This window comes from Lepus europaeus, chromosome 9, assembly GCF_033115175.1.
Source record: "Lepus europaeus isolate LE1 chromosome 9, mLepTim1.pri, whole genome shotgun sequence".
Classification (NCBI taxonomy): Eukaryota; Metazoa; Chordata; class Mammalia; order Lagomorpha; family Leporidae; genus Lepus; species Lepus europaeus.
The window spans coordinates 41,423,144-41,435,439 of NC_084835.1; the positions used below are offsets into that span (position 1 = coordinate 41,423,144).

At 42.3% G+C, this 12,296-nt stretch overlaps 1 protein-coding gene across 1 annotated transcript in view; it reads right to left on the minus strand.

Moving 5' to 3' along the window:
- Nucleotides 1-12,296, minus strand: part of SUCLG2 (succinate-CoA ligase GDP-forming subunit beta) — a 298,258-nt gene that overhangs the window by 14,552 nt on the left and 271,410 nt on the right. The window contains exon 10 of the mRNA XM_062201236.1: nucleotides 4,630-4,750. Within this exon, the coding sequence (XP_062057220.1) occupies nucleotides 4,630-4,750 (121 nt within the window). The remainder of the gene's footprint in view (nucleotides 1-4,629; nucleotides 4,751-12,296) is intronic.

Below are 12,296 nucleotides of genomic sequence, written 5' to 3' on the forward strand. Positions count from 1 at the left end.
TTTACCCAGGTCCTGGCTGTAAAGCTTACCACTGTGAGGACCCCAGCACCAACTCCCAGGTACAGAAGATCACTCTGATCCTCTACTAACTTCTGTCCAATGATTCAAATCCCTCACTATACTTTCAACCTCAATTTGGAGATTCTCCATTTATAATGTCTTTCCTAACATCCATCTGCAAATCTACTATAATTACAGTAGTCAATATTACTTGAAAAAGGGAGTAAGAGAAGGAAAGCAGGAGTATTGAGGGACACACACTTTATAGGAATCTGAATACCTTAGTGTAAACAGAATTGGTTCCGCTGCACTTAGTTCCTATTATAGGACCTTTATGAATAATACCTTCTTTAATTCCTGCATTTTGTCATCTCTGTATCAAGAATACAATAACAACAGAATGTTTCATCCTTCCCTTGTTAAGTATGCAGGACCAATACAAGCTCGGGACTTCTTGTCTTGGTGTCAAACTACTGATTTCCCAGAAATCACATACATGGACGTTAGTACCCTTGGTCCTGCCAAGCTGGGTGCGAGAACCTGAATCCACATACGGACGTCTTTCACACAAGACGCCAGTTCCTATAAAAGGAAGACACACCATCACCAGCTAGGACTCTAGAAATGTCAAAAGCTCTCCTGCTTCTTTCCCTTTAATAAAGATCCCAGGTACTTATTATAAGGCAGGGACTACAACGGTTAAAGAAGCATCCTGGCAAATGTCACCAGGGGTATGTTCAGTTTTTCTAAATTTGGGAGACAGTGTTCTCTTTGAGTGCATCTTGAATCATCAGACTTAATTCCCCAAGAGACACGAGCTCATCTTGAGTCATCACATCTAATTCCCCAAGACACTGTCGACATTACAAGGTCATCAATGTTTTCAGATTCAGCAAACCAGGAGGGAGGGTGGCTGGAATCCTCCAATGGTCACTGCTACTGAGATAAAACCAGGTCACACTTGGGCGGACAGCTGTTAGCATTCTTTATACAAGCATATTGTCTTGTATCATCTTTTTTGTTTCGGGTCTCTAGTAAATGAGATCATTTCTCACATTTTTATATTTCTGTTCATCTTTCTTAACGCCTGAAGCTTAATGGCCTGCACATGGCATTTATCAAGACATTAATTAACTAATTAAAAATCATCCAGCATATACCTTAGAAGTGCATTTACTTAAAGGATGCAAATACTATTGTCTTAAAAAAACTGAGAAGTTTCAAAGGTTTTTGTCAGTATCTCAGATAGACCTCTGATACCATCAGCAGATATCAGGAAGGAAGCTAATGTTAGAAGTAGTCTTTTGCCTGTTTCGGCATGTGTATTATATCCAGGCACTATGGGGCTCATTTAATACCGCTGGAACACTAAGCACGGTCTGAAAATAAAAAGATGTGCTCCTTTTCAATCTTCTGGGAAAAATCAAAAGTGGCATAACTTTCTTTTCTAGGACTATACAGACTAGCGCTAATGATGGGTCTCTGCTGATGCTGCAGGCACACGGAGGACCACGAGCAAGAAAGAGCCCAGCACAGGCACCCTCACTTCCAGGCAGCCTGGGTGACACACGCTAGTGTGACTCGCTTACCCGGGAGACACACGCTAGTGTGACTTGCTTACCAACACCCACTCCCCTTCAGGACACGGAGAGAGCTGGTTTTACAACCACTGGGGTCACTGGTCACTTTGACTCTGAAAACAGTTTGACACCAACATTTTATTCTCATTAACACCCTGGTCACTTTTTTTTTTCCTGGTGGTTTTGGCAATTTTGTTGCTTTGAACAAAGTATTTTTCCTGAGATCAATGATGTCTATATTTTCAATAGGTTTAATTCATTGATACGCTTGAGTGTCTCTATTAAACACTGCCAACAGGAGATTGTACTGTTTGCCTTTTTCCTTTGTGGTTACTTCATCAAGTCTGTACTGTGCAGATCTAAGTCTCAGGGAAGAGAGAGAGCAGAACAGGAGGGTGAGAGAAGAGCTACAAAGAGCCAAGCAGAGAGAAAAGTGGGCTACTGCCTCTCTGGCATCTTGACTGAAAACATGGGAAGAAAGTGTCCACAGAAGGACAGCAGCAGCCCTGAACGGTAAAAGTCTGCCAAGCCGTGCTGTAAGCCAGGAGCTCCCTTAAGATCGCCTGGGGAAACCGAGTTACCCTTAGAATGATGCTGAGGAAAAAGACACGATGGGGCCGCTGGACTACCGTCATCTGAATTTGCGGATGACGTGGACAGAACTTCTGAGTGGTTCTCAGGTCTGCATTTGCTTCTCTACCACTGCAGTTCTCTGGGGACCACAGAACCTGAGGTAGGGGTCCTTAGGGCGAAACCTATGATCACACTAGTAGAAACAATAAGAGTCATAGTAAGACGGCACCGGCATTTGCACCACTGGGGTCAAAGTAATGGTGGGTAATACTCCTGGCGCCTTACCATGGAAACAAGACAGCGGCACCAGACTGGAGCAGCAATCATTGTTCTTTTCAACACCGTACACACTGCAGTAAAAACCAGCCAGCTTCCGTAAGAATACTCTTGATCGACACTAAAACACTATTAGTTTTGTTGGATCTCAGACCTCGAGCGCATGTCTTTTCGGTACTGTTTGGGAGGAAACAGGGTGCAAACAGAAGGCTGTCTGCTACATCCTGAACCAGGGTGCTTGTCCTCGAGAGACGCACTCCGCACCTGTCTGAGGATGGAGCTCTGCGACTCACTTTTCCTTGGAACGTCAACTTTATTTGGAAGAATGATCACCCTTCTGGAGTCGTTCAGACGTGGTTGTTTGGAAGATATTGTCTCAAAAATGAGCAAGGTGAGACTGTCACTTTAAAGGAAACAACTGACCATGCTGCAGCTGATGATAAAATTTGTAAGTTAAAGTGACAATTCAAATTCTCAAAATCTTGCACCTGTCACTGTGAATGTGACAGCTTCCTAATACTTAAAAGCTTTTCCGTTGAGCATGGTGGTGATACTAACAAATGCGAATTTTTGGTATTGTATACTGAGGTATGTCCGTCTTTAGAAGATGTAAATAATACATTTTTTTCAAATGATCAACATAGGATGTTATCAGTCATGCATGGATAAAACCCATTTAACGTGCAAGACACACTCTGATGGAATTTATTCCATAATAAAACTAATCTTTACAATGAAACCATTACCTATAAACTTTTAGTATAGTACCAAAGGAGAAAATTCACAAATCAAATGAAATGATTATTTAAAAACTCTTCATTTTTCCAAATATATACCATTCTGAGCACATGTTTGCTTTATATCATTAAATCAAAACAATGTATTGCAACAAATTTAATGGAGAATCAGATATCAGACTAGACGTGCAGAAGCCTAGAACAATACTAATATTCTTACTAAAATGTTAAAACCTATGTTTTTTGTGAAAAATACAATATAGCAGTCCCACCTTACCTGTGGTTCTGCTTTCTGCAGTCTTGTTAACACAGTGAAAATATTAACTAGAACATTCTAGAAATAAACAATGCATATGTTTTGAATCATGCTCAGTTCTGAAGAACAGGGTGAAATCTCCCATCTTCCCTCCTGGGATGTCAATCATGCCTCTGTCCAGTGTGTGTCTATGCTGTATACGCCACCAGTTGGTGGTTTAGTAGCTGTCTGGAACACTGGATGAAATGTTAGGGTATTCCAGTGCTTAAGTTCAAGGTGCCCTTACACAGTAGACTAACACAATACCACAATGCCATTCACCTCATAAGGTAGATACCATCTCATCTCACATAACAAAAAGGGTGTTATGTTATGTTATGTTATGTTATGTTATGTTATTGTTCCTCAATAGCACAATAAAATATTTTGAGAGAGAAAGACAACACAGTCACACAATTTTCATTACAGTATATTGTGACGGTTATTCCATTTTATTATTCTGGACTGTGGTTAGTCTCTTACTGTGCCTAATTTGCAAATTAAATTCTATCATAGGTATGTATAAGGAAATACATAGTAGGGATGATATAGGGTTTGGTATTATCTGCACTTTCAGATACCCACTGGGATGTGCACCCCATGGATAAAGGGGTATTACTGTACATATTTATAGAAAATACTTATTATAGAGATATAAAATATAAAAGCACAGATTTTATTTTTAGAACATTTTTTAATTCCAAGTAATTTCTGTCATTAAATTAATTTATTGGTTGGTTTCATTATTATTGACTGCTATAACCCCAAATAAACAAATTCTTAGGGGTCTTCAATATCCTCAAATTCCAGGGGTCCTGAGACCAACAGGTTTGAAAATTTTTGCTCCCATGTGATACATAATTCTTGGAGCAGCATTTCTCAGAAGGCTTTTCTCAGAACACTGAACTTGTGAAATGATTCATAACAGAAAGGCTTCCACTGGAATAAGCTAGGACAATGAAGGGAATCACAACATGTCTCGTTCTTGGAGAGCTAATGCCCATGAGCCTGCTGGAGGCTGAGGAAAGTCTCCCGGTAGTGCCTTCATCCCACCTAACTAATACCATGTCTCTTTACGCTGTCTCAGGGAGGTGCTGAGCCCAGAACTCACTGCTCACTCGACCCTGAAGAAGGGGCACTGACACAGTGAGAATCTACCATGACTCACCTTCCAGGCGGACCACCAGGGGCACCTTGAGCTCCAACTCCCGACAGGCTTTGGTGATCCCATTGGCAATGATGGCACAGTTGACAATACCACCAAAAATATTGACAAGGATGGCTTCAACCTGAAACCAAAAACAGAAAGCTGCCCATCAAAATGCTCAAAGTTGGTCAACAGCCTGAAAGGTAAGTGGCTAATACCTAAAAAGGTAAGGGGCAAGTAGGACACCTCACCTTCTGTCATTTATTATACTATACAAAATACAATATAAGAAAAAACCCAGAATATGTCAAGAAAGTTAATATTTAGGAATGAATTGATAATGCATAGCATTATTTAGTTATTTGAAAGGCAGAGTTGGAGGGGATGTGTGTGTGTGAGAGAGAGAGAGATATATTAATTGATCTTCTAGTTGTTTGTTGACTCCCCAAATGGCTGCAAACACTGGGGTACAGCCAGGCCAAAGCCACAGGCCTAGAATTCTATCTGGGCCTCCCACATGGGTGCAGGGGCCCAAAGACTTGGGCTATCTCCTGCTGCTTTCCCAGGTGTATTAGCAGGGTGGTGGATCAGAATTGGAGCAGTGGAAATCAATGCCTCTGTGGGATGCCAGCATAGTAGGCTATGGCTTAACCTCCAGGCCACAATGCCAGCAGCAATACCATAATAACCCATATAATCTATCAATTATCCCTTAGTACTCAAAATAAATTCAATCACTATGTATTATGTACTATCTTCTCTTTTGAAAAAGTCATTTACTTACTTTATTTGAAAGGCAGAGTGAGGAAGAAAGAATGAGAGAGAAAGAAAGAAACACACATAACCCCCCCTAACACAGCCACCCAACCACCAATACTCCTACAGAGAGAGAGACAGAAAGAGAGAGAGAGAGAGAGATCTACTACTTATTGGTTCACTCTTCATCTGCTTGCAACAGTCCAGGCTGGCCAGGCTGAAGCCAGGGGCCCAGAGCTCAATGAGCTACCTCACAGGTCTGTGAGAGACTCAACTATGTAAGCCATCACCCACTGCCTACCATAGTGTGCATTAGCAGGAAGCTGGAATGGAAAGCAAAGCATTCCAAGCAGTGTCTCTAATGCTCTGCCAAAAGTCTGTCCCTGTGATATACCGTCTTTCTTCTTCTTTTTAAAAATATACTGTTGTCTGGAACTGTTCTTTTTATGAGTAGTGTCACTGAAAATTTCATGCGCTTATGTATATCTTTTTTCTCCACAGTTTGATACTTAAATTTTTATCTGTCATGGTGCTTCATGCAATAATTCAAAACTAGGAACTTATCTATTTGTTGTTTTATAGTAATACCACAGATCCAAACTTTCCCATGCTTCCAGAAGACTTATTTGACAAAGAAGCATTGAAGAATAGTCTCAAAAATCAGAGATAATTTAATTGTCCTTGGTAATAACCTTTTTGAATGAAAAAAGAAACATTCTCCAAAACAAAGCAATACAATTTAGTATCTGCAATAATGATGCAAGGAAAATCAAAACAGTGACTGGAGTTTTTCAGAAATGTAAATTGCATTCCATCATGTTAACCTTTTGTACATACTCCATATTCAAAGACGTGTGAGAAAAAAAAAAAATGTAGTTGCCCTGACTTGATCAACAGCATAAGAAAATCCTGTATAATTAACATGAAGAACAAGATAATGAAGAGAATTCATTATTTAGATTAATTGAAAACACCCACAAAAAAACGATTATTCATCAAGCTGGAGGCATCAAAATTCCAACAATGGAGTCACAACCAAATTGTGCCACACTAATTGCAAAGCGTATATGCAGGTGCTGCCCATCATTTTTAAATCCTGTTGCTTCAATGTTAAATGAACTACTGTAACGTAAGAAGAAAGAGTGCCTCACATTGGTACAGCACTTAACTGTTTCCAAACTGCCATTACGAATCCTCATTGTTTACTATGAGTCACCCCAGAACCCTACGCACCCAGCACACTGAGGGTTGGCCCCTGTAGCTGATAAAGCCATTGGGAGCACTCAGCTGATGTGTCCCAAAATCTGACAGCTGAAATGCTGCAGGGGTGTGGCTCAACATCAGCTCTCCAGATTTGTCCCTTCATGCCCTTTGCTAGAGCTGGGACACTGGGCAAAATGCCTAACCTCTCTTGAACACGGTTTCCTCACCTGTGGAAAGATGGTTAATACTAGTTCATCAGCCTCCTGAAAGGCCTAAATGAGATAATACCCAGGAAAAGTTGAGCACGTGGCTGTAAATGTACTCAGTGGATATTTATACACACATTTATCTGGGAAGCAATGATGAAAGTGGGCAGGTTACCTAGACAGCGAGTTAGAAAATGTTTTTCAGTAGACTGCAGCTATGCTAAATTCAAATATAATGGGAACAAAAACTTATTGAAGTTCGATAAAAAGCTAATGTCTTAAGAATAAAATAAATGAGCACTATTTTTCAAACCAATTAGAGATTGGGGTTACACCCAAGAAAAAAAATCTCCCATTACCATTCACAGCAGGCCAACTGGTAAGCAGAGCCTTGCTTTCTAATGACAGCTATTAAATGCTGTTAGCACTGAGGCTCGGTGCAGCAGTAGTTTCCAAGTAACTGTGGGTTGGAGAGGAACTTGCCAGAACAACGGGAGGAGGATCACTTGAGAGCAATAATGACTCCACAAGGTCCAAGACAGAATGTCAGGAACTGTCGTGTCTCACTCAGGAATGTCAAGAAGTAGGCTTTGCAAAGTACCCACTGGTATCTGCACACTCTGCCACGTTCCAATCTGTGTATTCTACTAGGACGAGTTCAAATGTCAGTGGCTCGGGGAAGCTCCTGTATGACCAAGTTAGAGTGAGTGATCCATTTAACCCATTCCAAACTACATAATTATTCTACAGATTAGTAGAATGCAGTCTGCATGGAAAACTCAAGGGAATTCATCTACAAAGGTAGCAGGGGTGGCAAGAAGCAGGGAGAAGGCCCTAACAGTGTGACTCAAGCTTACTCAGTGGGTTGATATTTTGGAATAAGTGTCAAATATGATGGTGACTGTGATGTTGCCTCAATTGGTCTCAGCTCCCATAAGCCTCTCAAACATCGGTATCTCACTGAGTTTAATTAGCTTCTAACATTAAAAAGAGACAATCTGTGGGGCAGGAGTTTGGTACAGTGGCTAAGCTGCTACTTGGACACCCACAGCCCATACTGGGTGCCTGGATTTTAGTCCTGGCTCTGCTCCCAAATCCAGCTTCCTGCTACTGTGCACCCTGGACTGGAGCAGGTGATGGTTCAAGTACGTGGGTCCCTGACACCCACATGTGAAAACTCAGACTCAGTTCTGTCTGTTGACATTGGTCTGGCCCAGCATCCTCTGTTGAGGGTGGTTAGAGTAAGCCAGTGAATGGAAGATCTCTTTCTCTCTTTCAATAGATAAATAATTAAATAAAAGTTTAATTAAAGAATACTCTCAATACAACTATTTGTAACCTAAGAGCAAGCCAACCACTTTGGCTGGTGCTAAATTCAAGGAAAAGTCCCCCCCCCCCCACCCTTTTCTGACTGCAGAGGAATAAGTGGCTTTGCTCAATTTATAAGAGAAATGGATCACTCCAGTGTGGCTGATTTACCTCTATCTCCTCAACTACACCCCCAAGACACATCTCCCTTGAGTGGATCTTCTCTGTGTTCCTCTAAACAAAGGACCTGCGCTTTTCCTATCTTTTTATCTAGCATAACCCACAAAACATGTAATTATTTAGTAAACAGTGGGTTGAAAAGTGGATGGATTTCGGGCCAGCGCTGTGGCATACTGGGTTGAAGCCCTGGCCTGCAGCAACGGCATCCTATATGGGCACCGGTTCTAGTCCTGGCTGCCCCATTTCTGAGCCAGCTCTCTGCTTATGGCCTGGGGAAGCCATAGAAGATGGCCCGAGTCCTTGGGCCCCCGCACCCATGTGGGAGACTTGGAAGAACCTCCTGGCTCCTGGCTTTGGATTGGGTCGGCTCCAGCCATTTATTTCAGCCATCAGGGGGTGAACCAGCAGATAGAGGACCTCTCTCTGTCTGTCTCTCTCTGTAACTCTTTCAAATAAATAAAAAAGAATGGATGGATTTGTTTGAATAGTCACTGTACCAGGCAGAGTTGAGTTCCTGGGATATGGAGGAGGACACATCATCACTGTGGTCAGGGAGTTCCAAGACTAGCTTTGAGAGTGAGACAATCATGATACAGGGGCCACAGGGGCCCCACAGAGCCAAGACCAGGGCAAGGGCAGTGATTCAGACTGCTGCAGCGACAGAGATTTTTTTTCGAGGTGATGCTCCAGGAGACACAGAGAAGAGAAGAGCACAATCCCAAGTAGTAGAGAGCGGACAGGATGAAGACAGAGATGTCACCCAGCTTATCATGCTGGGGAACTACAAGATGCTACAGGTGAGGCAGAGAACGGCAGGTGCCAGAGGCCGGAGATGGGAAACTGGCCCCTCTTGCTTACTCCTTCTAACTGCAGAGTGGATAAAGCCAAGTGGTGAAGGCAGCTTCCCTGTGAGGTGGAGGGGAGGAAAGCAGCAGGAAAACTAAAGAGTGAGCAAAAAGCATGTGACCGTGTGAGAACGACGGGCATGTGCGGTAGACTGTGTGAGAGTGCCAGGGCAGGGAACAGCTAGGGCAGGTGGACCGCAGGGAGGGCCTGAGAACATGCAGGAATGCAGCAGTGAGAGAGAGGGAGCGTGAGAGAACACGTGACAGAGACACGGACACAGAGACAAAGAGTGAGCAACAGCAGCAAGTTACGGCTTCTACAAGAAGAGTGACAAGACTTACAAGTTCATAGGCTGCTTATTGGCTCAGGGAAATGAGACTGTGTAGGAAAACACCATTGCACACTAAGATGAAAACCACCAACAAGGGTGGTGGGAAGACTCCACTGAAACACAGGCTATGCCATTCTTCCTTTCCCACTCACACTTCAATGGAAATGGGATTTAAGGTTTCACTTTAGGCCAGTTTCTGCAATTCACTACCATATTCTGTAACCTCAAACCGTGAACGAAGTCAAACAGTGAGTCTTGTGACATTGTAATTATGATTCAGCATGTACAAAGCATGTCAAATTTCCAGTGTGTGCCTCGTGTGTTCATTCATTTTTACCACTAACAGCTATTCTACGATACTACCAACAACAACTCAATGCCAGGTGTATTTAAGCACCTAGCGACTTTACCAGAAGATCCTTAAGTGCCTTTAGGAATAGAGGCTTTTTCAAATTCCTAGGTGACAATCAAGTGGGTCGCTTACAAAAGCAAAGATCATCTAACGAGGCAGTTCTGGTGCTAGATACAGGAATTGGTTCCCTAGATCCCAGCCAGTTGTTCCCAAAGAGAGCATGTGGTAGTGGATGGCAGCTATGCAGGTGCCTAGGCAATCCAAATGTAGGTTTTTCGAATGTGTGTTTGTTTTTGCAAAAACACACTCTGGCTGCAGATTTTCGTCCACAATTAAAAGTAAAGTGTGCACTTTCAAAGCAGAAAACCTAAAGCCTTTGCTATTTGTCAAGCTCCTCCTAGTCCCAAATGGAAGCACAGAAAATATGAAAAATCAATACTAAATCCCTCTCGTTGGAAGACAGATCCTTCTGAGTATGTGATGTAGAGACCCCCCTCTCCAGACAGATGAATTCATGCACATATATTTTGAGGGATAATGTGATAAATCCCACAACTACACTGCTCCTATGGGCTATGACCTCAAGGGAGACACCATCAAGTGCTAACCAAAGCACATGGGTAGAGGAGAAGGGGTTTCATGGGAACGTGAATTCCTTGTGACTATCTTTAAAATTTTAATTTCACTGTACACCTTTCTGGGCAATCAACATATTAATAATAAATAATTACAAATACAACAATGGCTATATTTCCTAACAATTTAGGTAGTGGTTCACGATTTGCTAATTATTTTACATATATTAACACATGAGTACTCTATGCAGAGGGTATAAATACCATCCCTGCTTTATAGACAAGGAAATAGATTACTAAAGATCTGGGAAAATCATTAGGGCTACAGATTATCTGCTGACAAATGTCCTGCAGGGCTAACAAAGCCACAAAGGTCCTATAAAATGTGCTGTGCTTAGTATCTTCTCATTCTCATGACCAATTTTACCATAAACAAACAGGGAAGATATTACCTTTCCCACTTTGAACATGAGAAAGCTGATATTCAGAGAAGAGAATTTTTTTAAAAGAAGCTTTTGCTAAATTATGCAGATAGTATGTTGTCAGTCTTGACAACTCAGTTTTCTTTAATATCATCTTGACTCTCTTTAAAGAAATGTCAATATTGCCAGAGTGCTCAATAAAAACTGGAATATTTATTGAATACATCTTTTGAGGTCTTACTCTCTGCTAGGTACACTTTTAACCTCTGAATATGGTCACCAAGAAAGATAGTAAAATTAACCAAAACGTTACATATCTATATAGAAATCTGCAAACTATGGCAAGAGTTATGAAGGAGAGAGAAGCTCTGGGTACTACTATAATCACACAACAGGATCCATATTAGATAGGGTGGTCGGAGAGGCCCTCCTGTATGCAGACATTTAAGCAAGGGTCTGAAAGACAAACAAGGAGAGGAGAGGCCAAGAAGATGAAGAGAAGTGGAGAAAGTCAAGACAAGGGAATACTGAGGGTGCAGGTGAAAGGACAGGCAAGGGCTTTGTGAATCTGGAATACAAGGACTCTTGGGCTTGGGAAGTGGAAAGCAGGGGAAGGAGACAGGCCATTCCAGCAGGGGCCACACCACACAGCCTAGAGAAAGGGCCATAAGAAGAACCTTCAGAAGCCTTTGGTTTCAAGACACCCAAAGAGAACTCAGGCCAGGAAGGAAACTAACATTCACACAGCATCCACAATGCATTTTCTTTAAACATGTAAGATGGATTTACTACCTCCATGTTATGGACAAACAGAGACTCAGAGTTTAAGCACTCTTAGCTATTAGGAACAGAAGTCACAGGTGATGACAATCACACCTGCACAAACCTGACAATCACACAGCTGTCAGGGACAGCTGGGCACTTTTCGGGGTGATGCTAACATTCACCAGGGGCTCTCCAACCATTTTATTCAGGGCTACTCAATAAATCGTTTAGGCTGCATGGGCCAGTCTCTGACGTAACCACTTAACCCAGTCACTGCAGCATGAGAGCAGTCTTAACAAAATGTAAATTGCAGAGCACAGCTGTGTTCCAGTAAAACTAGTTACAAAAACAAGAGGTGGGTCACAGTACAATGAGCCCTGCCACGACATGTGTTGGTCCAGTTCCCCTCAAATTCACTGCAAGGACACCATTGCCTCTCCTTCCTTCTACTATTTGATGCTTCTTTGATTGCACACTTCAGATTTTGTCTTTGTAATGCTATTTCTTCTTTTAGAAAAATTATTCATTCATTCATTCATTTATCTGAAAGGCAACATTATAGAGGGGGATGGGGGAAACAGAGATTTTCCATCCGCAGGCTCACTCCCCAAACAGCCACAATGGCCAGGGCTGGGCCAGGCTGAAGCCAGCAGCCAGGAGTTTCATCCAGGTCTCCCACATGGGTGCAGGGGCCCAAGCACTTGGGATGCTGGCATCACATGTGGAGGCTTAGCCCACTGTGTC